The sequence below is a fragment of the Diaphorina citri genome, unplaced genomic scaffold (genome assembly GCF_000475195.1).
Source record: "Diaphorina citri unplaced genomic scaffold, Diaci psyllid genome assembly version 1.1 scaffold9, whole genome shotgun sequence".
Taxonomy (NCBI): domain Eukaryota; kingdom Metazoa; phylum Arthropoda; class Insecta; order Hemiptera; family Psyllidae; genus Diaphorina; species Diaphorina citri.
In genome coordinates, this window is record NW_007377448.1 from 40,957 (window position 1) to 51,661 (window position 10,705).

The 10,705-nt window shown below is 35.2% G+C and overlaps 2 protein-coding genes across 2 annotated transcripts in view; one reads left to right on the forward strand and one right to left on the reverse strand.

The window, feature by feature from the left end:
• The window catches only part of LOC103505168 (transmembrane protein 205), a 21,981-nt gene extending 17,375 nt beyond the window's left edge, over window positions 1–4,606 (forward strand). The window contains exons 4-5 of the mRNA XM_008469480.3: window positions 871–1,154; window positions 2,669–4,606. Of these exons, the coding sequence (XP_008467702.1) occupies window positions 871–1,152 (282 nt within the window). The 3' untranslated portion in view covers window positions 1,153–1,154; window positions 2,669–4,606. The remainder of the gene's footprint in view (window positions 1–870; window positions 1,155–2,668) is intronic.
• Window positions 4,378–8,123, reverse strand: LOC103505175 (PEST proteolytic signal-containing nuclear protein). Its single transcript, XM_008469493.3, has 5 exons — window positions 7,893–8,123; window positions 7,459–7,618; window positions 6,848–6,987; window positions 6,516–6,649; window positions 4,378–6,025 (listed from the first exon to the last, which is right to left on the reverse strand). Exons 2-5 carry the CDS (start codon window positions 7,487–7,489, stop codon window positions 5,881–5,883), a joined length of 450 nt encoding a protein of 149 aa, XP_008467715.1. The 5' UTR covers window positions 7,490–7,618; window positions 7,893–8,123; the 3' UTR covers window positions 4,378–5,880.
• Between the last annotated feature and the right edge of the window lie 2,582 nt (window positions 8,124–10,705).

The following is a 10,705-nucleotide window of genomic DNA, read 5'->3' on the forward strand; positions in this document are numbered from 1 at the left end:
TATCTCCCTATGCTGCTGTTGTCAAATCGCTCTTCCGATTTCGTGATTCCGGATTATAAAGCTCATAATGATGACAATGTTTACAGGATGACCTAATGAGATGACATATTGAAGTTAGTCTCATTAGGACTGTAAATTACTTGGTATTTAAATTACTTGGTCTCATGCAACTGTAAATTACTTGGTATTTTTCTTTTGACGTAATGTTTTTTGCGTGATGATGCATCAATCAATTTGAACTTCCGGGGCAATTTGAGAACGATGATAGGATGACACTTTATTATGACGCGGGGAGTAGGTACACAATATGAGTACAGGGGGGTATTTCAAGAGGAACTTGGCTCTTAACAGTTAGCGACTGGTATAACGTAGGTTGTATAATGTATAGATATTATGGAGAAAAACATTGCGTGAATGAATATTAGTCTAACGTGCAAGGTGACGTGATTTTGACGTCAAAATAATGTGCGAAATACGAATTAGGTATTCTTTTGAAGAAGCTCTAGTCTTCCGAGTATTACGTGTTGTATCAATGTGGAAAAATGTCACAGACATTCTGTAGGTATAGGTACAGGAAGAACCTCCCTTCTCTCGTGATTGTGCCACCATTATCTACTGAAGTGACAATTTGTATGAATGCCGTGTAATTATTTGAGTATGCAATGTGCAATGGAATAAACATTAGGGGAGATGCTGTTTTTACTTTTGGTGGAGATGTCCATTTTACCTCTTTCCTAAGAAAGAAAACACATAATTTCTTATTTTATGCGAACTTATTTTCCTTTATTTGTTATTTTATGCGAACTTATTTCCTTTATCTATCGCAGAGCAGGCAAAAGTTCCAACCACGTCCTTCTTCTCTATTTCCAGGTGGGCACCCTCAGCCTCTGCTTCCTCCTAGAGCTCCTCATTCGGCTCTACATAGTCCCACCGGTCATTCACCTTATCACGGTCAAAACAGAGCTAGAGGCAGCGGCCGGAGTAGGCCAGGAAGTCGGCCGCTATAAGTTGGGCCAACTCATCCATTGTCCGCACTATATGAAGCTGCATCATGCTTTCCGGAGGTTGCACTTCGTGACGGCCCTGGGGAACATACTAACCATTTCGTGCTCCGCGTTTCACCTCCATTATATTGCCATCAATATGATGTGAGGATTAGTGAGCGACGGTATCTCCCTATGCTGCTGTTGTCAAATCGCTCTTCCGATTTCGTGATTCCGGATTATAAAGCTCATAATGATGACAATGTTTACAGGATGACCTAATGAGATGACATATTGAAGTTAGTCTCATTAGGACTGTAAATTACTTGGTATTTAAATTACTTGGTCTCATGCAACTGTAAATTACTTGGTATTTTTCTTTTGACGTAATGTTTTTTGCGTGATGATGCATCAATCAATTTGAACTTCCGGGGCAATTTGAGAACGATGATAGGATGACACTTTATTATGACGCGGGGAGTAGGTACACAATATGAGTACAGGGGGGTATTTCAAGAGGAACTTGGCTCTTAACAGTTAGCGACTGGTATAACGTAGGTTGTATAATGTATAGATATTATGGAGAAAAACATTGCGTGAATGAATATTAGTCTAACGTGCAAGGTGACTTCTAGATAAGAATAGACTATCGAGTAGGTGGTTCATAAAAGCACCTAAGTATTTATGCTGACCAAGTGACCACGAAGGTTATTAATGGTAGAAATTAATGTTCGGCATGAGGCAGGATTAATGTACATGACAAAGTGACGAAGCAAATGCTTTTAGTCCATTTCCATTATCAAGGGAACCTTGTGAGGATAAACGCCACTCCTCATATGAAGAGAAAAACTAGAGTGCCGGAAGCTTAAAAACAGACCGACACATTTGGAGAAAGTCAACCCGGGACTGTAAATCCGCTATTCCGCTCTATCTGCTGTAAAATTTAGTGAAAAAGGAATACGGGGAAGAATAGGTCCTGTGGCCACAAAGGTTGAGCTACATTGAGATTGGTGAATAAGAGAACGGTGCCGCACAACACTTGTTACACCTGTTAGTAGGTAGAATTTTCTATACAATTAGGTCCATATATTGACTTATTAATGGTTTCGGCCCATACACTAGACACATTTATCAACTAAGTAAACAACATTCAAATAATCAGAGTATAAATCAGGAAGGAAGGTTGAAATTTTCCCTGACGGTGCTACATGGCCCTGATCTTATTTGACATTAGGTTTCAACCGTGAAGAAGTTGAATATGTTGTTAATATAAAATTATTTTACTGCCTTGATTGACACCTACACGATGAATCAATTGCCAAAGCTGCTGATTGTATGTCAATTAGAATGAAATATTGCTCGAATAAAAGTGTAACAGATAAGAGAATTGATTACAATCATGATAAGTCTGTTAGTGTTTTCCATTGCTTCTATATTTAGGTATAGGTAACAGGTAATTTATATCACTATGCACGTTTGTAGTTACGTACGTACCTACCTACTACCTACTCACTATTGTAGGAACCTACCTGCCAGGAAAAGGGGACTTTGCTGAAGGAAATCTGCAGGTACCATTGTAGGTAGTTTTGGTAAAACACAAACGAAGTTTAATCTAAAGAAACTTCAAAATTACTCATTCACAGCACATAATATCATAAATGGCAAATTGGCACCTGTAGAATGAGATTAGTGAGATGGATGTGAGGATTAGCATCAATATGATGTGAGGATAAGGAGGCGGTACCTGTTGAACTCCGAAGCTCTTAGGCCAGACACTCATTATCAGCTAGACCTGACAGGTACACCTGATCAGTTATACCTGACACCTGATGAGCACATACACTATCAGGTAGAACTGACCAGGTGTAGGTACCTGTCGTCAGGTCTACCTGATAGTGTGTGGCTGACCTTAGCTTTTAGTAGGCGCATTTTATTTAGTAATTAGAGACCTATAACATACCGACTTATTGATGTGAAAATTCCAAGTTTTTTGACCGATATTTTTCGACTTCTTAGAGAAAAATAACTGGAAAAATTTCGAAATTTCACGAAGTAGGTAATTTAAGATTCAAATTGTTATTATAAAATGCGCCTTATGTATACTATACCCCAGGTCTATAGGTTCATGTTGAAATTATTGTTGACTTCTGAACGTGTTAATACTCGGACACAGTATCCTAACAATAATTTCCCACATGGAAATGTAGACTCCCAATGAACTCCATGTTTTATATGTGTTAAAGAATTTGTAAATAACCAAAATTACCAACGAAACAGGAATAATTATGAAGTTATTCCTGGGGGACATGATACGAGAAGCCCCTGCCCAGTATTATAAAATTAGATATCCAAAATTTCCTAGAATTCCTAGGGCTTGTAATTAATTATAAAGCACAGTAGGTACATGATAACCTAGGGTCCTGGGCCCTAATATTAATTATAATAGGAAGTTACCTAGATATAAAAACTAAAAAGAAGAAGAAAAAAAAAGTCTGCTCTCTATTATGCGATAACTAATAAATATTAATAGCCACTTTCCCCTACAATGGGTCATAGCATACTCCTATTGCCCATAGCATGTCCCTCATGTTCCAGAACGTGAGACAGACTACGTGCAGGGGTCGTAGGAAATACACATTGAAACAATCTTGCAATTGAAATCAGTTTAAACTTTAATGAGGGTCAAAATCCCCGTGATAAGCTATCATTATGCAATGCATACCAAGTTGCATTCATTTGATAAAAGCATGATAAGTTGAAAAGGTAGTAGGAATAGTACAGTAGTGATAACCCAAGTTCTAACTGTACCGGTCTGAGTACGTGACAAGCATGATTGTCTGGGGTGATGGGCCAAAGATTCCTTAGGTTAGGTTATAAGTATGTGGGTCAAAGTTGGACCATCTGGTTTGAACTAAAGTCTTATCTATAATACTGTTACACTATTAAATTAAATTTATATTGTACAATCACATTTAGTAGTGTCAGATTACAGACTACCTGCTTACTACCTAATCATTAATCTAGTTCAGAAAAAAATCGATGTCCTTATGAAAATGCTCTATTTCATTACCAAACGCTTCTGTACCTACTGATTGTTTAAAGTGACTTTGCTATTTTCTTCTTCTTTTTTTTTATGTTTAAGCTTGTTTGACTACACCTACATAATTTTAACTCAAAGTTCTGTACATGCGTATATTTATGTCTGTAAATTAGAAAATATTTAGTTCCTTTAGTTGTCAGTTTGTAGACAATATTTTTTTTTTTTTTTTCAATTGAATATATAGATGCATTTTTTTAACTTGGGAAAGAAGTTTTAAGCAGGGTTGGCATAAAAAACGTTTTTTTTTATTTTAAACATTTAAAACATTCTAAACGTTTTAAACTTTTTTTTTTTTTTTAAGTAAAGGTAAAAATGTTTAGACTAGCCGAACTTTGATAGCATCCCAATAATTGTTAATTTTATAATTTCTAGTAGTATATACAACTATACACCAAAATCTCACTGGCCCTGTTCTATTTTGTAAATCAACTATTTGTGTACATACCTGAGCTACACATACTCTAACAGGATATTTAGATATTCAACGTTTATTTCAACTTTTTTCCACTGTGAATAATCCAAGCACAGAGCCGAAAAAACTGTGACCCCAACAGGAATCGAACCCGGGACCTCCGGAGTGCAAGCCTAGTGTGATATCCACTCGGCCACGGGGGTCTTTTCATATAGGTACCTGATGTTATACCCATGCAATTATTTTTAGCATTTTACAAATTTATTCGATGTTTAAATTTTAATAAAATGTACATATTATGTAGATCGATTTTCCTCTATAGTAGTTTCGGTTATAAAATAATCATAATTATTTATTTATTGTGTCTCTATTTTGTAGTGAAACTGAATGCTTGAAATAAAAGAAAAAACACTGCTTAGCAAAAACATATTTGAAGTAAAATACTTTGAACAATGTTTTCTTTTTTCCCTCTATCCAGATTAGTATTTACCATGATTTATGATTTTGAAGAGTGAATCCAGACATAGGTAGGTACATTTTGTGGAATTCGAAATAAGGGAAATGAGGGAGAGAGAGGAAGAGATGTGTCTGGATATTTCTGAAACGAAAAAAAAACATGGCCAATTGCAAAAATGACTGACTAGTTATCTGGGTGAGGCGGGTAACCTATCACTGGATGGAGGATTTACCTCCATTACTAAACAACCTAGTTAATAAACAATGACATAAAACCTCTATATCAAACAAAAAGTCCACACAAAGACAACGAACACTTTGTTCTTTCAAATAAGTAAAAATATGTACATGAGAAATATATTATATAACATTTCACACCAAGGTAAAACGCACGAAATTCAGCTAAAATTGGAGGTAGGCATAAGTAATTCATAGGGTAATAATTATGTTTGCTAAAATAGACAAAAAAGTATTCAAGTTTTTTAAAGGTAGGTAAATGAAACAGCGTCTACATATTAGGCAACTTTTTCTAGTGTTCTGTGATTTTTATATGAAATCCTACCATCGACGCTAATGGGGATCTTGTGCTTGTGTTATTGACCATATACGAACAATAGAACGGAAGAGTACCTGTACCCTGCTTAAACTGCTGGAATGGGACTGAAAAGTCCCTTTTTTCCCACAGTCTAAACAAGGTCTTAGGTATTTGGAACAGACATTTTTCTAATCCCTAGACCCTCAAAGTGAGCTTTTTGAAAGTTCTACTGTTCCATTTCAACACACTTATCAATAGTTTTGTTCACTTGAGCTATCTGAATTCATTTGAGATCTATTGTACAAGCTTGACTTCATTTCATACAATCAGTACAATCTTCTTCTCAGCCGTCAACATCTTAGCTCACTAGATTCAACAATAGTCTGGGATCAGTCTAAAACTTTTTCTTGGCTTTCTTTTCTTCCTCGTTAAGTTCAAGGGCAGCCTCTTTCAGGTTCTTCTCGAAGACTTTTTTGGTATCAATGAAACCATATTTGGTTTTACCAAACGAGTTGGGGCCAGCAGAGGTAGGCGTGTACCTGAGAAAGACAATAAAAATTATGTAAGATTAATATACCTACTAGTGGTTGCTAGGTACTAGGTACAGTGTAAGGTAGCTATGTGCTATAGGTGAACTGAAAACACACATGTGATTCATGAGAAATCACTACATTCACATAAACTGACCGTTTGGTGTGGTGCAGTTGATATATGTGAAAAAAATGGTGGACAATTGGGTCCAACAAATGGGCTCCTGCAAGAGAGCACTTGGGGGCAAATGACTGAATGTGACTGAATTCCATACATAATGGCAAAGTGTGTACTTTCCATAGAAATATTACTTTTTCTGATACTCCTAATAATCTGCGTTTTATTAGCATTTCAAATGTGGGCATTCTTAAGGGAACACCCTTTATTTAGTCATTCTCTTCAATTCAATTTTTTATTTTTACCATTTCGTCCTAAATATATTATCTAAATGCAAAATTTTGCTTATTTTTTTGCTCTTCTACAGTCCATAGTTCTTACCTTCCCTTGTTCCTCATTCTCATCTTAGCCTCGGGAGGCATTTCCTCGGGTTCCTCATCACTTGCATCTCCAAACACAGCTGCTACAGAACTGGAAGGTCGCTTCAATGTAGGCTGTGAGGAGGCTGAGAGTTTCTACAACAAATAAAAACAAAACTGGTGTTAAATCAGGAAACATGGGAAAGTTTAGTTTAGGGACTGTAGGGTTCAATCTTTGTGAAGTTTACACACAATACACACATTATCATTACTATTATTTTCAGTATGTTTCAATGGGAACATGTATGTCATTTGAACCATTTTGGATGCAGCTTGGGAAAACAATGGACTCACCTGGGTGTTGAACTTGAGTTGAATTCCCATTGGTTTGTTTCCTAAGGGTTTCTTCATACCAAATGATATTGTCGGTTTTGAGGATTTCGGGGGTGATTCACGGTTCTTGTGATCTGTTTTTGCTGGGGAGGGATCACGTCCTAGCAAAGATAGGTACTTTCAAAAATTAACACACCAGTCAACTAAAGAGAATACATTTCCTACCAATCACTTCCAATTGAAACATCTACTTTGAAGATTTGAGGCTTTCAAATAATAGAGATTTAAATGGGAGCCATTTTATGTTTCATCAGTAAAGCTAGAGATCTCTTGTACCTTGTACATTTAGAATTTGTATATTAAGTTATTGAACAAAAGTACATCATGACCATTGTAGATATAAAACAAGTAATAAAAATTTGCAACCTGTACACTGACTGCATTAATGTTGGTTGGTAATAACGCCTTATTTTCTATTCAAGTACATAGCTACCCAAGGTATATTTATTTTTTGATTAAATAATAATGATTTACTTAAGGGCTTCTCCATACATTTAACTGTTAACTATGGTCCCTAACCTCAACATCTAAGAAAATGTTTGGGGGAAAACAAAGAAAGTAATAATACAAACCACTATCAGATGAATCCTCACTGTCAGACATCTTTGAGATTAGTGGATGAACAAAATAAAAGGTTCTTGGTAAAAATGGTGTTTCACCAAAGGAAGATAGTTCAACGTGATCTCATTTGATGTTCACTTGTAGATTTCTGTTGAAGCTCTTCAGCAATATCTGTAAAGAAAAGAAATTGCAGGTAAAATTAGTCAAATACAGCCTATGAAGTGCTAGGTTCCAGGTTAGATTCCTGTCCGAGACAAATTCTATCCTAAATGGACAAGATTTGTTCTTGTAACAGATTACTTTATCCTATTCTGTGTTTCTTCTCTCTTCAATTTCGGGATGAAAAGACCTTAGCAGTTTCGATTCCCTCTATCAAACCTCTTTACAGAAATAATAGAAAGTAAAAATTCAACTCAGACTTATCATTACCTAGGTATGTACTTACATCTGGGAGGAAGAGTGAGTGGTGACCAAAGGACCAAACAAGTCTCAGGACAGTTTAAAACAGAATTTGACAAATAATCAGAGTCTGATACCTCCTAATTGACAATCCTCTTTATCCTCTGCAAAAATTAAAGTAAAAGTTTCTCAAAGTTTTGCTGCTTTCAGAGTTTCAGATTCAGTGTCAGGTACTCAGGTCAGTCCTTTTTCCTTTTTTTTTTTTTTTTTTTTTTAAAGTATGCCTTTGAGTTTGAAAAGTACAAGCGGAAGATAGCAACTTACTTCAATTTTTCAGCAACTTTAAAGTATGCCTTTGAGTTTGAAAAGTACAAGCGGAAGATAGCAACTTACTTCAATTTTTCAGCAACTTTTTATTTGCTATGTTGTCAGATTTAGTCAGTTTATTAGAGGGCCCTCCTCAACGGATGCCACTATATCGAGTATAAAAAAAAAGTAAAAAATCAACCCTTAAAATCTGAGGTCTCCTCTAAATGCAAATTTTAGGTTTTTTTTTTTTTTTTTCAGAACATATTTTTTTTAAAGGAAAATTGGAAGAAAGGTGGAGTTTATTCGACTTGCTTTTGTGTGATATGGACCCAGACCGCGACGCTAAAACTCGCCCAACCAATGTGAACATAGCTCGGACTTCTCAGCAACTTTTTCAACTCGCGATTTTTGTAAACAAAAAACTTCAAAAGTTGGGACGTTTCCAGTTTTGCTGGGGGGAGCTTTTCTTCATTATTTCATTTTCTTATCAGTTATCAGTGCTTTGTGCTTATGAGATTTCTTCTTCAAAGTTTAAATGTTAAATGTGTTTTTCCTACCGAGGATTATTACTTGTTAAATTTGTATCTGTGTTTGTAATTTTGTGTTTCAATTGCTGCGATAGAGAACAGGTTGGTATATTTTCACATCTTTTGTAGGTAGGTACCATTATTTCTTTGGAAATTGAAAACTTCTTGTTTGATGTAATATGGTAAAAAGCTTGATTACCCCCCATGGAGCCTGGTACCATTATTTCTTTGGAAATTGAAAACTTCTTGTTTGATGTAATATGGTAAAAAGCTTGATTACCCCCCATGGAGCCTCCATATCACTGTCAAAACATTTGAAAGTCCGAAGTCCAGTGTTTTGATTAATGTCATAATATTTCTTAAACTCTGTTCTGATTGAATTGACCAGTAGGGTGATTGTTCTCGAGGTATCTAGATCTAAATCAAGTGAAAGTTGAATATTTAGGTATTTCATACCAATATCATCTGTATCAGCTTGCTTTATCATGTGTTGAGTAGGGGAAGCAAGTATTTATTTGTATTCAATTCATGTCGAGTTCACATCTCAGCAGTGACAAAATAATTGAGTCAGAGAAAGGCCCTTTGTCATATCAAGTTCTAATAGCAAATAAGTAATTCCTGTCCTCCATTTGATGTAATGGCATGGCAAGGCATATTTGTGTAAGGACGCATGTTAAACACCAAACACACTGATTTCCCTTTCTTTATTCTTCTTCTTTTTCTTTCAGGAACCTGTAAAACATTGAAATTGAAAACAACAAAAGGAACACACACCAACTTTTTCCAATGAAAAAACTCCCTCTTGTGTGTCAAAATGTCTGAAGACTCCCCTCAATGCGTCCAGTCTTATAGTGTCTCTTTCTGTGATAATATGAACACGAGTGTGAAAAACAGGTATAACTAGAGACTATGTTTACATTTAAGATTCGAGATTACATACTTAAGTGTGAAGGTAGGTATACCTATCTATTCTATCCTCCTACCAATGCAGTAGAATTCTCTTTATTTTGAAGTGCCTGGGTCAATGTAGGGTGATTGTTCTCGAGGTATCTAGATCTAAATCAAGTGAAAGTTGAATATTTAGGTATTTCATACCAATATCATCTGTATCAGCTTGCTTTATCATGTGTTGAGTAGTAACTTTTTTGAATGTATTGACACTTTTTATGCCAAAAAAGATCCTATTCACCCGCATGATCCTATTCACCCCATTTTACGGTATTGATCCACTAGGCAGATGTAATGATTTAATAAGAGAGACAATATGTAATTATTATAATATGTTGAGTAGTAACTTTTTTGAATGTATTGACACTTTTTATGGCAAAAAAGATCCTATTCACCCCCATGATCCTATTCACCCCATTTTACGGTATTGATCCACTAGGCAGATGTAATGATTTAATAAGAGAGACAATATGTAATTATTATAATGATAATGCCTGACCATAATTACAGAGCAATACAAAATGTTGACAGAGAAGAGTTGTTCAAGTTGTTCAAACAAAAACATTTTTCCTCACTTCCTTGAAAATATAAAATAAAATTAAACATGAAAGAAATAAATAAAAATCTGAACCCACATGATAATTATTTCAATAAATTATAAAATGGGTATATTTTATTTTTCTTCCAATGTATTAGGTAGGTACTTTTCAATTCAATTAAATTTTTATTGTATTGTTAATTCACATTATATACAATTTACAAATAATGACAAAATTTACAATAAATGATGACGAAAAACAGGTATAACTAGAGACTATGTTTACATTTAAGATTCAAGATTACATACTTAAGTGTGAAGGTAGGTATACCTATCTATTCTATCCTCCTACCAATGCAGTAGAATTCTCTTTATTTTGAAGTGCCTACCAGTAAGTTGTACGGTAGCTGTTGTATTCAATTCATGTTGAGTTCACATCCCAGCAGTGACAAAATAATTGAGTCAGAGAAAGGCCCTTTGTCATATCAAGTTCTAATAACAAATAAGTAATTCCTGTCCTCCATTTGATGTAATGGC